At 43.1% G+C, this 18,973-nt stretch overlaps 1 protein-coding gene across 4 annotated transcripts in view; it reads right to left on the reverse strand.

Moving 5' to 3' along the window:
* Positions 1–293: 293 nt before the first annotated feature.
* The window catches only part of cnot4b (CCR4-NOT transcription complex, subunit 4b), a 31,841-nt gene continuing 13,161 nt past the window's right edge, over positions 294–18,973 (reverse strand). For 3 of the 4 annotated variants that reach the window (XM_031288249.2, XM_031288250.2, XM_035996011.1), the window contains exons 7-13: positions 17,661–17,785; positions 16,831–16,980; positions 15,252–15,309; positions 14,789–15,047; positions 13,727–14,185; positions 6,523–6,750; positions 294–3,854 (exon numbers count right to left, since the gene is read on the reverse strand). In XM_031288249.2, coding sequence (XP_031144109.2) covers positions 3,568–3,854; positions 6,523–6,750; positions 13,727–14,185; positions 14,789–15,047; positions 15,252–15,309; positions 16,831–16,980; positions 17,661–17,785 — 1,566 coding nt within the window. In that variant the 3' untranslated portion in view covers positions 294–3,567. The remainder of the gene's footprint in view (positions 3,855–6,522; positions 6,751–13,726; positions 14,186–14,788; positions 15,048–15,251; positions 15,310–16,830; positions 16,981–17,660; positions 17,786–18,973) is intronic. The other variant, XM_031288251.2, reaches the window with a different exon arrangement.

The following is an 18,973-nucleotide window of genomic DNA, read 5'->3' on the forward strand; positions in this document are numbered from 1 at the left end:
AGGCTAAAAACACATTTATAACTTGCCCTGTTTCAGCCTCCTGGATGCTAACCCTAGCAGGAGGATAACACGGTGTAGGCAGCACTGATTGGTTTAGTTTTTCTCGCTACTGACAGTACTCCACATTTACACACAACAGAGCTACGTGTTGAAATCAACCGGAATTCTCCTTTAAGTTCATTGGCCTGCACTTAAAGCATTTAAGGTCTGTCCCTTCAGATGCTTTTACAGGCCACAGTGGATACCATCAGAGCCTCTCGCTACAGCCCGGAAATAAGGACCAAACAACACACTTGATATTTTCTCTTTTATTTGATATTTAGTTGGTTTTGTGCACCAGACCTCGGCACTTCATTTTTAGACGTTTGGACATTGTGAAAACATGTTAGCTTGTAATCCTCAAGAATACTGGTGACTTATTAAAGTTGTCAGGACCTTATGAAAAAAAGGGCCGTCACAGATTGTTAGCATTTGGATGATACAGGGGTACATGATGTGTACCTCATGGTGGTTTGAGTTGAAGCTCTACTATCCCAGCACACAGCGCCTAAACAGTCAACCAATCTTCTGAAATGAAAAAGTATGTGGAAAGAGTCCCGTGAGATCAACGGTTTAATTCAAGAGAGCTTCCTGCTGCAGCCCAGTCCAATTAAAACCATTTCTTTTTTCAAAATGCTACAAATAAAACTGGTTTAAATATCTAAAAGCTGACACACTCAACAAATGAAGGCTAAACTAGGAGCTTTCCTGTCTCAACAAGTCCAGATTACACAAGCACAAACCACAGTGAGTGCCCTTAACGCCTCATCGCTCAGGCTTGAAGCTGTCATAGAGATCTGGGGACACTGGGCGAGGGGTCTGGAGACAGCTGGCATGGAGCGCCACACAGTGGCACTGACTGTGCTAAACCACATCCTTCACATGTCCAGCTTCAACCCTCTGATACAGAGGTCTGGCCAACACACGCTCAATATCTAATTGACGGTGCAGGTGGATACACCACCTGCAGTGTATGGAACAGACCCAAACGCTCTGTCCATGTCTGTGAGGGACACACGGAACCCAGACGCTGTCTGTAGTAGGGTTGGGCATCGTTTTGGATTTCAACATGTTTGATTCCAATTCAGATTCTTTCTTTCGATTCCAGTTCTTATCGATTCCGATTCTTTGAGGGGTGGAGTTGAAACTAGAGATGTTACGATACCAGTAACGGAAAAAAAATACTTAAATACTGCCTAAAATGCTGGTATCGGTATCGGAAAGTACTGGACTTTATGCACTGATCAGATACCACGTAATTTAGACCTGAAGAAAATCTACTTTAAAGTAGTTTATTTATGTTCTTTTTACATTATGACTGACCGTCAAACTGGATAATAAAATAAAGTTTTATGGCTATATCATTGTTTGTGTTTGTTCATATTTCACAAAGAGTTTAACCTGAGCCAATGATAGCAATCCCATCACATCCATACAGGGATAGTAGTATGCAGTTGTTAAAACGTAATAAAAGATATGACACACTGGTATTGGATCGGTACTCGGTATCGGCCGATACGCTCGGGAAGCAAATAAATGGTATAGGACCATCTGTAGTTTATGGGGGTCACATGCTTATTTCACAGATAAGAGGATTCAATGATGTAATGTGTGTCAGTGATTTACACTTTTAACGGGCTTCTTCAACGTAAAATAAAGCCATCCAACACAACGAGTGCTTGAAAGTACGGCGGTGGTCGCTACGATAACCAAAACTTGCGCGTCAAATTTGGGACCGATGAACAGATTCAAAACCAAATTTTTCCAAACTATTCAAATAAAAAAAGGATTCCATTGGAATGGTAATTTTTGAAATGATTCCAAGTTGGGACCGGTTCTCGATGCCCGATCCTACTCTGTAGTATGAACAGAAGCGTGGGTGCATCCATTTTAAAGTATATCCCCCACTGTAGTGGAGACCAGTATACAGGCATACATAAATTGCAACTCTTCCCATCATTAAGAAGGCTACGCTGTTTTCCATTTCTTGGCATTATTCCTTTGATCCTGTGAATTAAAACAGAACTCCACTGATTTAGTGCTACTATAATACCATCAGACCCAATGGTGGACAGTTCATTGATGCAGCAGAACCAGAGATAACTTTTTTATTGTACGCATTCTTCTCCTGTAAAAAAAACTTGCCAGCAGACCCTTCAGTCAGAGATCTAGGTGTGATATACTAGCCACTGTGATATAAAGTCAGGTCTCTCTTGAGTATGAGATGTCGTGTCTCAATGAGATTACTGACCCAGCTTTTATTTTGAAAGTAGGAGGGGTCTAACAGGATGAGCCTTCACTTCTAGGTCAAATTGAACAGGTGACACTTAAATCATCTGTTAGGGCAGAAACATGGAACGCATATGACAACGCCTGGCCGAGCCGGCACTGAACGTGCACTCTTACGCACTGGTGGAGGTAACAAACGTCAGCTAATAAGAGCGTTTCCATGACCACAGTAGTAGGAACGTTTACTGCTGTGCTTTCTGCACAGAAGGAAGATGAGAGAAAGAGACGATGGGATGTGCATATGCCGCATACGGACATGTTCGACTGGCGCTTCATCAATGTGGTCAGCCGTGGTTATTCTGAGCCGAAGGGAACCCAAAATAGGTCAACTTCCTCTTACTGTTTTCATGCTGCACACTTGGCAGCCATGCTCACACTGCAGCTTGCGTTGTGATTTTTAGGTGACACATTCAACACAACAACATGAAAACTTGTGTAGCTCAAAGCGTCTGCGTGGACGAAAACGGCGTTTTCACGACTCGCGAGCCCCAACCCCGTCACACATCTGATTCTGCTCTTATAAAATCGTGCCTGGGCACTCTCAAAAGGTTGACTTGCAGACCGTGTAGGGCTCAAAATAGTTTTACGCTCCCTCAGATCTTTTGTCGTTGATATACTATATACCAAAGCGGTGCGGCTCCCCCTGCCATACCTTAAGCCATACTGAACCTTCAATTTACTGATCAAAGAAGCAAAGGTCTGATTCTCAGATGCAGCTCGTTGTGGAATTTGGCTTCTGTCATGAAGACTGATTGAAGAGATTTATCAAGAGACATGTTCAATCACGTTTCAAATCATCACATCTGTCACAGCTGGTTTGATCTCAAAGCATCTCTCAAACACACTTGCTGTACATGATTGGAAGGGCCCATGCGATTCTAAAAGCTTTTTTCAGATTCAGTAAAGGCTGCTGCTTCTTGCTCATCAGAGAGACTCTGGTCTGTTAGGAGGCGTGGCTGGGGCAGCAGGCCTCGACCCACTCATACCAACAATCACGAACCGAGACACGAAACACAAGCGCAGATGATCTGGTCGGAGGAAGAAATTAAAACATTATATTATTATTATCTTATTAGTTGTTCATAGTTTTTTATACTGTATCTGCCTATTTGGTGTGGTTTTTGGTGTGGTTCCAGGTGGCTGTGTGTGTGTGTGTGTGTGTGTGTGTGTGTGTGTGTGTGTGTGTGTGTGTGTGTGTGTGTGTGTGTGCGTGCGTGCGTGCGTGCGTGCGGAGAGTCCCTAGTGGCGGTTGATGGCGGCGCTCTGTAGCAGGTCTGTCTGGGTCTGTGTTGGGGGTCTGAAGGCCGTCTGGAAGCCTGGCGGCGGGGAGTGGAACTGGCTGCTAGGGGCCGGGTAGTGCGCCCAGCCGGCTCTGTGGGGGGGCGGCTGGCTCCCTAAGGAGCCATTTTGTGAGACAGAGCTGGACGGGGCGTCCATTTCTGTGAGCGTCTGCAGGGACTTGAGCCAGTGTGGAGGGTTGTCGTCCTGAAGAGAGTCCAGACCGTTGCCGGCGGAGGTTGGAATCCCTGCAGGGGACAAGGCAACAGTACACTCACACACAAGTTTTTAATACTTAGGTACATCTATGGCTACAATTGCAATAAATGAAAAAATGCATATGTTGGATATAGCCCAGTATCATTTATGCCCCTCTTTTGTTTATTCTTAGTTGTTATTTTAATAAATGTCTTTACTTCTTATCCTTAGTTACATAAGTCTGCCTGTCTGTGTTTGTTTCCCTGTTGGTTTGATGTATTTATGTGACTGTTGGCTTAAATTGTCTAGGTTGCTGCCTCAGTCTGCTGTATCGTCCGTCTTTATGCATGTACTGTATGTGGCTGCTGCTCCATGTTTGCTTTACTGTTGGTTTTTATGCATCTGTGGCTTCCTGTTTGTCTGCCATAATTGTTAGTTTGTATGTCTGTTTTACCATGGGTGTCATTTCTAAAAGCCTAACCAGGGACAAGAACGGCTAAAAGTCCCACATACATTGCATCAGTTGCACTCTAGCTGTAACAATGCCTATATGTGTTGTCCCTGACAAATAAGCTGATAAAATAAAAATCAAATCATTTTAAAATACTAATACATAAATATGATTCTGATTTAATGCCTTAAAACTCATCTCTTCAAATCTGAAGGGATGTTTTGGGATTTACTTTTTCTTAAATTCCACACAAAGACGAAAAAAAACTCCCAATGGAGTGTTAATCCATGCAGCAGAACCACACAGTCCTTGTCCAATACGTATTTACGACATGTAAACTGTATGGGCGAGGCCTCAAAACCCAGAATATATTGGGGCGTGATATTTAAACTACGAGTGTTTCCAGCCGCTGCATTTATCAATGTACGACCATCGTTACGCTCTGATTGGTGTGATACGAACGTTTCATGAATCACACGCGAAGCCTGTTGTAAGAGGATTTCTGCGCTGGTTTCTACGTTAGGTTGATAAATAAGGGCCTATGTGCCGGCAGTCTTTGCCTAACGCCTGATCAATCAGCTGATCCACTCCCTCAATAGGCAACTGTTGTTGCTGCGAGTGTCGTTTCCATGCACGGGCTTACTGGGGCTTAGGGCTGAACGATACATTGAATTTTCATCGTCATCACGATATGAACTAGCGCGGTGAACACATCGCAACAGACAGCCTGACACGATGAATAAGGGAAAACAGTTTACACACTGAGACGACGCAAAAGCGTAATACGTCTCCATAGCAGCAGGCGGCGCTCCTCTGTATTGTTTCCATTAACAGTCTGATTATTTCACAGAAAATGAAAACCGGCAGCTGATTGGACGAACGCGTCACGTGGGTCTTTTTCTCAGTGGGAATAGGCTATTCAATGTTTAGGTTCGCAAAGAACCTATTAAAGCACTAAGACATGGGAACAGTATAGCTAACATTCACATTTGAATATTTATCGCAAGTCATATCGTCATCGCAATATTAAACAATGTTATCGCACATCGCAGCTTTTCCTCATATCGTGCAGCCCTACTGGGGCTCAAGAAAGGAAAAATCCTCTTTAAAATAGAATCATCTCAAAGTAGTGCAGGGAAACTTCACTTTCAGTTTCCAGTGGCATCACTTGAGGACATTTATCAGACTTCACACAGCTCCCTCTGGAGACACTGTAGAGCTTTGACTTGGTATGTGACAAATATTGAATTCAAAATGATGCTTCCTATGCTTTTCAAATCTACAATGCAAGTTGCAGTGGCTGGTTTTGTCTGAACCATCATACAACATTGAAGATTAATTTGGGATACGAAATCGCCACTGATTAGCCTGACGTTGTCATACTCAGATTCTAGTCAGAATGTGACTTCCCGACCTCAAATCGAATCTTGTGGGCGGGGCTAAGTTGGGCTGACATCCAGGCTAACCACTAATAGCACAAGCTTTAGACTATAAACACATAAACTACGGAGTGGGATGAGATTGTCACCCTGAGCCTGATTGGCCTGAATAGAGGTGTTAATAAAATGTCATCTGTTGGCGATGTGTTCGAGTACCTTAGCTCCATCTCCATTGAGACACTCTCTGGAATCAGACAAAAGCTTTTTAAAGAGCCCCTATTATGCATTTTTAGATTTTCCTGTCTTTAAGTGGGTTATACAGTTTTTGTGTATATAATAGATGTATAAAGTGCAACCAAAAAAAAAACACATTTCACTGAGCTTTCTCTTCCACAGACAGCACTTTTTCTCAGCTGCCTGAAAACGCCTCGCCCACATTCCTCCATTAGTGATGTCACTGATTGACAAAGCCAGCCCAGTTTGTCATCTGTGCTGCCCATTGGTGCTGCCTGAGCAAGCAAAGCCTGCCCAGTGGCTTGTTTGAATGTGGTTGACCAATCACAACAGAGTGGGCCAGCTGACCAATCAGAGCAGACTGGGCTTTTTAGGAAGGCGGGCCAAGAGCTCAGACAGAGTGGGCAGTATGAGAAACAATGTTTTTTGAACATCAAAGCATGTAAACCTATTCTAGTAGACCCCCTTATTTTCCATCAGGCGCGTCTGCCCTGCGTTCCAGAGGCGGCACGACCCCCACGAGCAATCGCTGCCAATCAAATCAATGCTTGATATGCGTTTCAGAAGCGTGCATATAGCGGCTCTGCAGCACAGAACTCCCAGTGGGAACTGGGGGTAATTGTGACTCTTTAAAAAAGCTTTAAAGGCTCCTACCGGTGATTATGGCTGGGTCCATCCATCTGGCTGTGCGGTCCCAGCAGAGGCTGTGAGGAAGCCCCGGGGCCCCCGCGTGCTGGACACTGGAGGAGGAGGAGGAGGAGGACAATGAGGAAGAAGAGGAGTTGGGCAGCCCTCCAAAGTTGATGTTGATGTTGGGTAACAGCGCTCTGAGGCCGTCCTGCCACTCCTTCATATTTAGACCCTCTCCACAGCTGCTGCTTTCTGCACAGGACAGGGTGAGAGGAAAACGTGAACCACTAGCAATACATGGATCATTGGATTAGCCTTAAAACACAATGCTGTTTTTGGCCTGTAACAATTATTAAATAATTGTCTAGTCGCAATTCTTTTTTTGCATAATGGCCGTTTCTTTGTTTGACCGCAATGCATTGCTAACATTAGCTAAATCCTAAGGGGTTTGAGTTGATGGTAATTGTTGATTTTGTTTAGATGTCCCAAATTGCAATTATATAAGTGATTATTGGTGCTTTGTTTTTATGAGGTATGAGGTGTGATGTTCTAATGTCAATTTTATGTAAATCTTAGAAAAATTGCAATGTTTTATGATAATAAAGAGGCATAGGCTAATAATATAAAAACACACAGATAATGTAAAAACACAGGTATTTTTACATGATCTGGGTCACAGGACAGTGATATAACCAAAAGATGTATCCTGGAATTCATTCAAAACTTGTCTGAAAAAGTAATACATAAATAAATGTTTTTAAATTCACTGAAAGAGGCACTTATTTCCGAGACAATGAATTGTACTGTAAAATGTGGAATTGTTACAGCTCTGCTGGTCCCCAAAGACCAAAATAGGTGCTCAAATATTGCCTCATGTTTCAGTACTGATACCAAAACCACACTTCTGTCCTATATTTGACTGAGAATTCTTAACAGTAGACACGTCAGAGGGAACTCGGTACTAAAAAAGGATTGAGATTTGATTGGAGCCATAGGAGTCGGCATTAAATATATTTAAATTTGATTGTTTTTATCCCCAAAAATAGTATACAAAGAGTCCCCACAACGGTCTTCCTATCAGTGTGGAAAAGATTCAAACAGTAGACTGACATTAAGAGTCAACAGCTAAGTGCATGTTTCATCACATGTTTTTTACATCAGTGAACAATAATTAAGACACATTAAGACAATCTAATGATGGTATCAAGTTTTCCCAACAAACCATACGACAATATACCGTAGGTCACAGCGGGTCCAGAGAGGCTGCAGCAGTGGGCTAATTATTCAGCCGCCACGGTTTCTCCTGCAGCCCAAACACAGTATGGCAGCGCTGTGGTTTGGAGCTGAAACCATTTAGAGCTCGGTCTAATGACACGTTGCAGACAGCAGGCATCACAACGTTACCATGGCTCTATGAATAATAAATACTAATTGACATGACAGGATGATTGTTAGGCGACTTACTCATTAACCCCCACAGCTAGCTTCCTACAAGATGGAAGAGACTGGAAATGCTATGAAGTACTATTTATGACAACATGTCTTGAGATGTTGGTACCAAAGCCATTACCTCAAGCATTAAGTCTCAGGAAGATTCCATTAATCATGTTAAGCTTTTGAATTAAATACTGCCAAGCACTAACCCCCAAAAACATGAGTGATTAAGAAGAAACAATCCTCCCTCAGTATTCCTTTTTTTTTTTATTTTAATCAGGCCGTCAGGCAGGGAAGCATGGCTGCCATTAACATAATCACCTATGTTGCCATTTGCATTCCCGGATAAACAAGTGCCGCCATGTTTAATTCATGATACAGAGAGCTGCCTTCAAAATCAATGTGAACCAAGTTATCCAACGGCACTTCTTTACAGGGAGTTCTTTTTCTCTGAATTAGCTCCTGTCTTTTATGACTGCTACCAGAGGAAGGTTGTCGGCCAACACACCTTCACCTTCTTCAACTAGTTTTATTTAACAACCATTATCTTATCTTTAGACGTGGCTGACTGATACATTGAGATCACTGCAGCTCACAAATGGTGGACCATTCCAACCTAAGAGAGAAGAAGCTGCTTTGTTTGAGTAGCTTCCTTCTGTCCAGAAACACTGGTCTGGGGCTGTTTTTTTGGAAGAATGCCTGATTTCTTTCTTCATGGCACTCTTGCCATTTGTTTTCCTGTTTTAAATGTAATTTCTGTCACTGTCAAGGGTTCTGCCAATGTTGTTTTTCACATAGAACCGGGCTGGTTAAAGTTAACTTAACTGACGTTATAGCGGTCTGCTGTATCAAGCGCTAATGTCAGCCAACGTTAGCTAATGTCAGCTAACGTTAGGCTCTATGTGAAAAACAATGAGAGTGTGAGGGACAAGAAGGGGCTGAGCGAATCAATGCGCTGTGAGCAGCTCTACAATGAAATACATTTTTCCCATTTTAGATATAAGAACAAAATCATTATGTGGCGGTCAATGTTGATACTTTGGCGGGCTGCCACAAATAAATCAATGTGAGTTAACTTACTGAAGTTTAGTTCAGGACTCGCACGTCACATCCACTGTGTGGGAGCAAGTAGTGGATGCTATGTCAGAGTTGAGGCTAACATTAGCAGCTCCTCTACCCTTCTCTTTAATGGATTGAGGTGTACACATCTTAACTTGTTACAGATATAGCATAACATAAATACTAATACATACAAATTATATAAAATTACTATTTACCCTCACTCTTTTGAGATGATAAATGGCTTTCGTTTTCCAGAGGGTTTTTCTATTAGATGTTACTTAGCTAGCTAGAAATGAGAAGCTGCTTTTGTCTCCTGTATGAAACCAAAAACCCATGGTTTCATAAATGACTAACTTTTGATGGTAAATTTGACAGCCATCATTATGACTGTAAACTGTATACGTAACCTGTAGGAATGGAAAGCTTGAAAGCTTTAGTAACTACAAAGAAGTGTCCACAGCACCAAATACAAAGTCAGAGACCAATAGCAACTCCCATAAGGCTAGAATGTTCCGGTGAACTAACACTTTGCTCACATACTTTTGGCCATGTAGAGTTTCCAACTTATTCCAGCTTCATCAAAAATACACCAAGCAAAACCAGTCAGGGGCTGCTGTGTCATTATGTTAATCTGAAGAAAAAAAACATCAGTTTTTGATCATTTATCTGTATCCATATCTCCACCAGGACATGACTGCCTGTCTGGTCTTCTACTGATGATAAGCTTGAGGTTGAGATGGAGGGGGAATAAAGATGAGGGGACTGCTGGACCATGTTAAATTAAATTAGCATTTGCCTCTGCTGAGACAGGCAGAAAATGACAAGTATTCCAAGCACATCTTGTTGGTATTAATAACAAGCCATAAAACATAGACCTTTGTCAATAGAGTATACTCCAAATTTAAACGCACATTCTTGGCAAAGGAAAATCAATTGGCAAGTTGAACTCAGAAGTCCAAATTTTGCTAAGTACTTACTTTCACTTCTATACTATTCAGAAAAAAACATACCAAATAATTAAAATGACTTACTAAACCTTTTTACATTCATTCAAACACTGTTGAACATATTTTTTCTCATAAATCAAATGTATGTATCTGCTGGCTCTGGGAGACGGGACTTCGCTCTGTTGCGCATTCATTAGGACTGGCTCCTATTGGATGTTCCTATCATGCTATATACCGATGGAAAGGGAATGTGATTGGTGAAGTAATTATTACTAAAAGTTATTATTACATTTTTAATAAGCCTGGCAACCACTTTAAAAAGTTAGCATTGAGCCCTGGTAACGTTAGTAGCTTTAGTCTCAGAGAATGAGACGTCATGACTGATGAGACCCAATCAGGAAGAGAGACGTTGGCGTCAGTGTCTGTCGCCAAAGGTCTCCGTTTGCTGCCGTTGAGACTGAAACACAACCCCTATTCTATCCCTACCCGATTCTAAACCAAAACTGATCAGAAGAGTTTCCTAATGTCTCCGGTTTAGGGGCTCGGAAACACCAGAGCAGGGGGAATGAGAGGGGGAAACGCCAGAGCAGGGGGAATGAGAGGTGGAAACGCCAGAGCAGGGGGAATAAAAGGGGGAAACGCCAGAGCAGGGGGAATAAAAGGGGGAAACGCCAGAGCAGGGGGAATGAGAGGGGGAAACACCAGAGCAGGGGGAATAAAAGGGGGAAACGCCAGAGCAGGGGGAATGAGAGGGGGAAACACCAGAGCAGGGGGAAGGAGAGGGGGAAACACCAGAGCAGGGGGAATGAGAGGGGGAAACACCAGAGCAGGGGGAAGGAGAGGGGGAAACACCAGAGCAGGGGGAATGAGAGGGGGAAACGCCAGAGACGGGGGGAATGAGAGGGGGAAACACCAGAGCAGGGGGAATGAGAGGGGGAAACACCAGGGGAATGAGAGGGGGAAATACCAGAGCAGGGGGAATGAGAGGGGGAAACGTAGCAGAAGATATTCCTTTTTAAACCAAAACCAAAACGTAGCAATGTGAATGTAGCCTAAGTTCACTCAAGTCTATTGCAAGTCATCCAGGCATTTGCGACTATTCTTGGATAAATGTGGGCTTGATTGTAATTGACAGTACTTAGGATGTTTCCCAAGTCCATGAAAACACAATAACAGTCAAGAGCGCAGGTTGAGAAAAGCCTGGGATCTTTTCAAGGGATGGGGCAACGATTGGAATGCTACCTATGGGAATGTTCTGTGGTGGTTTTCTCTCACAGGCTAGAGTTTGAGGCTAATGCCAGAGGACACAATGACTCCACAACATTGTATTGTGATGATTCTGACTACAAAGACTGGATTTTGTCAATAAGCTGCAGTGCAATTTGGGGAGTCATGTTTTAAAATTAAAATGGTACTCAAGTGGCACTAAAGGAAATGGTACTTTTACAGAATCCAGCATACTCACTTGCCATGGCATAATTCCTAGCACAGACGATGCTAAAAATACTTGATTTATCCTCCTTTTTCATTTACCAACTGAAAATCTAAGCACTCAAAATTCCAAAGGAGAATTCTGTGCTTTAAATTTAAGTCGTTATAAATAGCCACATGCTATATTCTTGACTCTTTTGTCTCATTGTTTCCACAGAGATACACCTCAGAATTTCTAGCTGTTGATCTCATGAATGGCTGTTTGGAAACTGAGTGGTTGAAAAAACAAAGAGCCACTTCACTTACATTTTGACTGTAAAAAAATCAATCAGTTTTCACTGGCAGGAGGTTTGTTGTGCCATCGTTATGGTTCAAGTATTATTTCGTTATTGTTATGCTTTTGCTCAAAGCATTTAGTTTGCTCTTGTTGACAAAATCATCAGATTGGGAGCAAAGTGACATTGTGCCAGAAATGGACGTGGTTCTCAGACGTCTAATCTCAGCAAAACATCTAAGACCACCAAATCTCCAGAAACTCTCGTTGTGCTGCCTCATTTAAATGAACCCCCCCCCCCCCAGCTGGGAAACATAATACCGCGCAGACAGGCAAAGCCAATCACAAAGTCAGGAAGATACCAAACTGTTGGAGCGCTGGACAGTGCAGCGCCACATAAACAGAGCCCTATAACTAAACTAAACCAAAATCAGGTGCCAAAATGAAAATGGTAGTTTTAGAGAGAAGATGCTTTTGCCCACCACCATAACCGTTTTAGGTTTAGTCCATGAATGTTAAAACAATGCCACTTTTAAGACATAATTACCAGATATAAATATCATCAGGCCAAAACAGTAAACTTTAATAGTACACGAGCATAGGCATTTTACCAGGGTTTTCCCTCCCATTAGAATGTTTAGGTGCAGCACGTGAGCCGTTTTTGGCAGCACCTAAGCCGAATGAATCTAACTGAAGGACTTTTCTCAGATCTAATGACAGTAGATGGACTTATTTAGCAAATTTTGTCTACAAGCTTTTTGAGTGTTATTTATTATCCAATGTTTTAGACACAGATATGGTGATAATAACAGTCCAAAATGATGTGAAAAAGAGACACAAAACTACCACAAAGGGACACAAAGCGACTACAAAGAGACGGCAAATGACCACAGAGACCCAAAACAACCCCAAAGAAAACACAAATGACCACAAAGAGACACAACACGACTACAAAGAGACAGAAAAACCCCACGAAGAGACAAAACATTTATGGGGAAATTGCATTTTTTTTTTTAAATTGAAAAACGTAATATTTTCTTGAGAAAGGACGTCTAAACCCCCCGCCAAATACGTGCACCATAGTCTTCCACAAAGCTAGGAAAACACTGTATCCCTTTATGCACGTCTCTAATGTTGGGTCATTGTTTGGCCTCCGTGGTCAAACAGCATTTCACATTTCCTTGTAAGTCCAAACAGAAGAAGACTCAGAGTGTGATCTGATCTGTGGACAGCGATGAGCCAGGATTTATGGGTAGCTCTCTGTAAATGAGTGCAACGTATTAATGGATTTCAGGCCTCCCTGTAGCTGTTGCTCCTCTATGCCTTTCCATCTCTTTTCTTACCACTAACACTTCCAGACCTGTAAACATGGGCCTGAGGCTGAATCATTACTACTGATGGCATTCACAGCCAGTCAGATTATTTCATTATTTTTTGGAGAGTGATTTTCTTCTAGAGGAGGAGGTTGAGCCAAAGTTAAACATGGACCAGTAGAGCCACGGGGCCTGTGTTGCTCAGAAACAGACTGAGATGTGATCTGCAGCGGTACAGCAGTCAGGCTGCTTGAGATGAAGGCCTCTGCTGTGTTACAGGAAGGCTGCAGGACATGATGTGCTGCCACCAAGTGGTCAATACATGTTATCATATGTTAACCCAATGCACTAACATGATGTAATGTACTACTGTACCCGTTTTCTTGAAGCTTCCAGTCTTTTACCTGGTCACTTTGGAGACGGACTAGCCTACAAAACTAAATACACTGCTTTCTACCCTAACTCGGATTAATGCCCATCCTCAGTAGAAATGCTCACACAGGCTGAGAAAGAGGCTAATTGTATGTTAGGTACTATGGTGACGCGCATCTCCTGGCGCAACAATGTGTTTTCAGTGTCTGAAATCTGGTTTGGTTGTTTCCTATATAGTTCACTATTTAATACACACCATATAGGGAATAGTGAGGGAGTGAATGAGGGAACGGTTTCCAACACAGCTAGTTACACTAAACTATGGTTTACACCTGTAATCCACATGAAGTTAGAACATGAAGTGTACAGGGCAGATGTCCCTGAACCAGTCTTACCTGTGATGGGGATTCCTCCAAGCCCAGTACTGTGATGTCCTGGCAGCACTGTCAAGTCCAAGAAGCTGCTGTGTGAGGGGAAAGCCGTTACACTGACCGTGTGGTTCAAGTGCACAAAGTTCCTGCGTGAAGAGGTGGAAGCCATCCAGGAGCCACAGGATGCAGAGGACGCGGAGGATGGAGGGTGGGAGGGGAAGCTGACGGAGCTATAGTCTGCCCTGCGAGGGTGCTGATGCTGTGGGAAGTGCTGAGAGGGTGGGAGCCCTCCCAGGGGCCCCAGCGTTCTGTGGGCGGAGCCGAAGCTGTCTTCAACAGAGAGCTCCTTCTCAATGAGGTCCGCCAGAGCTCGGCGTGTGATGTCGAACGGGTCGAAGCCCAGGTCGTCCTCCTGCTGCTGATTGGACGAGCCGAAGCCAAACGCTGCCTGCCAGTCTGTGGACGACGACACCGGCATGGTATCTACACACACAGACACACACAGAGACACAGACACAGACAGACCCACAGAGAGACAGACAGACACACACAGACAGAGACACAGACAGAGACACAGACAGAGACACAGCCACACAGAGACACAGGAGAGTTGACTGTGAGCACGGTTCACAAACACATGGTGAACTGTTGAACCATTCCTCATTTCTACACTGAACTCCATCATATATAAGGTTTATCAAGCACAACTGCAGACAGTAGACACATTGAGTGGGACAGGAGGTAGTCCCAGCAGACGTTAAGCTCATCTTTCTGCCTTAACTTCAATAAATAGCTTATTCTTTATTATCTGGCTGGCGGGTTGGTCTTAGCCTCAATGTGTCACTCAAGCCTAGCAGTTATAGTCCTGCCGACCACAATAATGTTACCTTTCTGATAGCTACTGAATCTAAGTATCTCTCTAGCTGTTCATATATGTTCACATTCTATGTATCATAATCTGCTGTACAGATTGTAAAGCCCCTTGAGGCAAACTGTGATCTGTGACATTGGGCTATATAAATACAATAAAAATTGACTGGACTTAAAGACAACCCTTGCTGGACACAAAGCAGCAGAGAGACCGACCTGAGGTGAAGAGGCTCTGTGGCTCTGGCGCTGTGGGCCAGTCAGCGTGGCTGTGGGGGGAGCTGGGGAAGCCGCTCAGGCCGCTGGGCAGCGGGTTGGGATGCCTGAAGTTACTGTTGTCTGAGAACAGGGACTGGGACTCCGCGGGAGCCGCCTCGAACGGGGAGTGGGCTGTGTGGCCCGGGACACTGATGGGAAGCAGCAGGCTGGGCTTACTGAGGCCGGGTGGGGGCGACGGAGACTCACTGCCTCCACGGAGCTAAAGGACACAAGACAGGGAGATTCTGGTTTCATACCACATATACTGCAAAACACACAAAAATTGCATTCAATGTACACCGTTTATTTCCAAAAGGCCGGTTTCATGTACGAGACGCATAGCGATCAGAAGGTACAACAACCGTGTCTCAGGACACTCTCACTCAAACATCTGGAAACTCCTGCTTGGGAGTCCATTTCTTACCAGCTGTGAGGTTTCACCGTTGCCTATACTGATGATGTCTGTCAGTGTGTGGCTGGGGCTGCAAAATAAAAGCAGAGAAGAAATACTAAGTATATTTAGCTACCAGAAGACTGAGGAGTGTTCCAACCCAATACCAATACCGCAAATTGTCAAATAAAAGCCGGTTATGAATAATGGGTTTCAAATAAACACTGGCCAGCACTAATAAAGGTTAAAATGTGACTACAACCACCGTTCTCACATGGTAAATTCAGAATGTGTATTTCAACAGCACTGATTCCATCAGTACAACAACAGAGGCATCTCTATTCTAGGGTACCAATGACAGGGAGACTGGAAGACTTAGAAAATGAAAAATCTGCTGGAGGTGTCGAGTTGCATTATATCCGATCAGCTTTTTTGACCCCCGATCCAAACTGTTTTTTCAAATATTAAATATCTGCCGATACAGAATCCCGATCTGATACTTGTATTTGCTCAGATAATAGAGCTGCACAGCAGGGTTTTTTTTTTTTTACAGAAATAACCAGGTAAACAAAGTAACTAAAACATGTCTTAAGCTTAATACATTTAACTTAGTGCAGCAAAATTTGTCTTTTCTCTCAACACAAACAGTTCTCTTTAGAATCCTAGCAAACAACCAACCAAAGAATAAACAGTTCCCCACTGGACAACGAAAACTAAACTTAGTGACGCCTCTTGCGCCTAATAGTCAATCTTTGATTTTCTTCTTGTGTTTAACTGATGTCGGCTCCAGGGAAGAACAGCCTGTAGGCTGGTTTCCTGGTGGAATCACGGAAGAAGGGTGGAGAATTGGAGTAATCCACTTCTGGAAAACAGATGATAAAGAAAGACGGACGTTTTTACTTGTTGCCAAGGGCTGGCAAGCTACGAGACACTCTGGGCAGACGCTGGTGAGTGGCCGCGCCAAGTTGGTTTGAAAGTGGCAGCATCCAGGCAGTCTGGCGGTGCGTTCGTGGCACAGGGCGTGTGTGATTAAAGGAAGCGATCACTACAAGCTGATGTAATAATTGGAGTAAGGTAAACGGGGTGAATGCCGATCCCCGATCAGTTAAAAAAAATGCCAAAATTGGCCCTGGTCTGATACTGTGATCGGGACATCCCTAGCATTCACAGTAACATCGATCGGGAAAGAAATGTGAACGGATAGCAACTTCTTAGTGAATAAGAAAACAGTATTTGTGTTGGAGAGCTGAAAGCAGCAAAGTGCTGACTGATGGAATTCGACCTGTGAATTATGCTTTATACTGACTTTATCAAACATGGGGTGTTTGGAGGTAACATTGACTGAGATGCAGGTGAGATTAGGAATAAAGCCTGTCTCCAGTATAAACCTGTTCCAAATAAAGGCTTGTCATTTTACAATAACATATAATCTGAAGCCACTCAGTTCCGCATACTCCGATTGGCTGAAAGACATTTGGAAGTAGTTAGTGTCAATAAGTCGACTTAAAGTGTAACACACAACTTAAAAACTTTTCAAACTAAATATAGAAATGACGTAGCTGGTAAATACAGCCTCTGTTCCAAGAGAGAAGCTAACGGCTGCAGAGTTTACCTAGCAAGCTGTGAGGAGAAAGGGCAGAGGGCCGGTACAGGGTCCAGGCCCGGGTCAGGTTGGGGCCCTGCAGGGGTCAAGTGTTCACAGTCTGAGCCCTCTGATGGAGGACTCCTCCCAGGGTCTGACGACAGGCCATCTTTACTGGAGCTGAGAGAGCCGGGACAGCACACAGACACACAAGCAAAGAGGGATCACACAAAGTCAAACCTATAGATAAAGCCCTACTCACACATACACGCCTTGTAGTTACTGTAACTCATTATTTTGGCTTTTAAAGCAACCAGGGAATGCATCTGCATTTATTTTAATAAAAAACACTAGGGGGAGGTGTTCCAGGCACGTCCAGCTGGGAGGAGTAGGGCTGGGTAGTGCCGTTCAAAAACGTTTGATACCGGTACTGATACCAATACTGTGACTTTGATTCTGGTTCCTAAGCAATACTTCTTTCAATTCCAATTTTATAAACAAAATGAAATGACAACAAACAAAAACTCTTTTGATTTATTTCTCAGCTCTTACTATGTGAGCTGTCTCTGTGTAACAGAGTTTTTCCTGTAAGATTACGACCTGTATCATTAGACAGCCAATCACAGACATTATTAGATCTTGGTAGAAGCATGCTGCATGCTGATTGGCTCACTGATGGGGTCCCGTGCTGGAGCAAGCAGACAAACTGACCAACACATATATAATAATAGATGGATACTTGGCGTCTGTGTATCGATACAGTATTGCCACGGAACATATCACAATACTCTGCTGTATCAATCCCCCCACCCCCACCCCTACTGAGACACACAGAGATGGACACGCTGCCATTAGAATACCTCTGTAAGGAGTTGCCTTTGCCCTTCGGCCGGTCCCCTGACACCGCTGGGCTCTGTAGGAAGGTCGGGTTGCTTTTGTACAGGTCTTGTAGTAGTTTCTGCTCATACTCTTGATGCTTTCCTGCCTGGAAACAAAACAACAGATTAGCGAGAGCTACGTTTCATCCCAAAAGTACTACGACGGTATACGTGAGGACTGAAAGAGGGACCCACAGGCAAACTCAAGGACACATAGTGTGGTACACGGGTTAAACATTTGGCCGTTCTTGCTGAGGATTCCCTCCTTTTAGTTACAGGCATATGGTTAGGGCTGGGTATCGTTCAAAAATGTTCAATACTGGTACCGATACCAGTACAGTGACTTCGATACCGGCTCCTAAACTATTTTTCAATACCAATTTTATAAAACAAAAAGAAACAACAACATTATGGCACAAAGCTCTTTATTTCTTTTCCAGCTCCTACTACGTGAGCCGTCTCTGTGTAACGTAGAGTTTTTCCTGCGTGTCTACAAAGTGTAACATTAGACAGCCAATCACAGACATTATTAGATCTTAGTAGAAGCATGCTGCGTGCTGATTGGGTCCCTGACGCTGATGAGATTCACTCCTTCGGTATTGTAATTGGGTAAGCAATGACGAGGCATTTTTCCATACTCAATACTTAGTATACAAATACTTACTAGGCAATTCAGTTGGTGCCAAAAAAGTAATGAGTTTGGTACCCAGCCCTACGTATGGTATACTTACTACATGCCTTAGCTAGACATGTCCAATGTCCAAATAAGTTAAGCTACCTAGAAATGCCATTGCTTGGCATAGTTTTATGAAATGGTTTGGATTTTCATGCCTGCGTGGTTTTAATAACCAGAACATATTGCTCTATACTGAAGAGAAAATGACTGAATTTGTTGATGTTGTTATGACTCTGAGAAGAAGTTTAAAGAGTGAAGTTGAGTAGAGCTACTATACTAGGGCTGAACGATTTTGGGAAAAAAAAAATCTAATTGCTATTTTCCTGCCAGATATTGGAACTACGATTTTCGATTGTTTTGCTACGTATTGCACCTTCTACATGTTAAATAAAGTTATAAAAAATAAATGAAAGACCCATTGAAACTAAGACATTTCTGTAAAACAATCTGCAATATGTTAAATTATTCCAGCATTAATTTTATGAAAAAACAAATAACTATAACAATAAAAATCAAATGTTACAACAAATATTCAACTAAGTATTCAAATTCAATTAAATCGCGCTCTTCACAATTAGCTAATCACATTCTTGCAAATTTGGATTGGGATTTAAAAACG

This window comes from Sander lucioperca, chromosome 20 (assembly GCF_008315115.2).
Source record: "Sander lucioperca isolate FBNREF2018 chromosome 20, SLUC_FBN_1.2, whole genome shotgun sequence".
NCBI lineage: Eukaryota > Metazoa > Chordata > Actinopteri > Perciformes > Percidae > Sander > Sander lucioperca.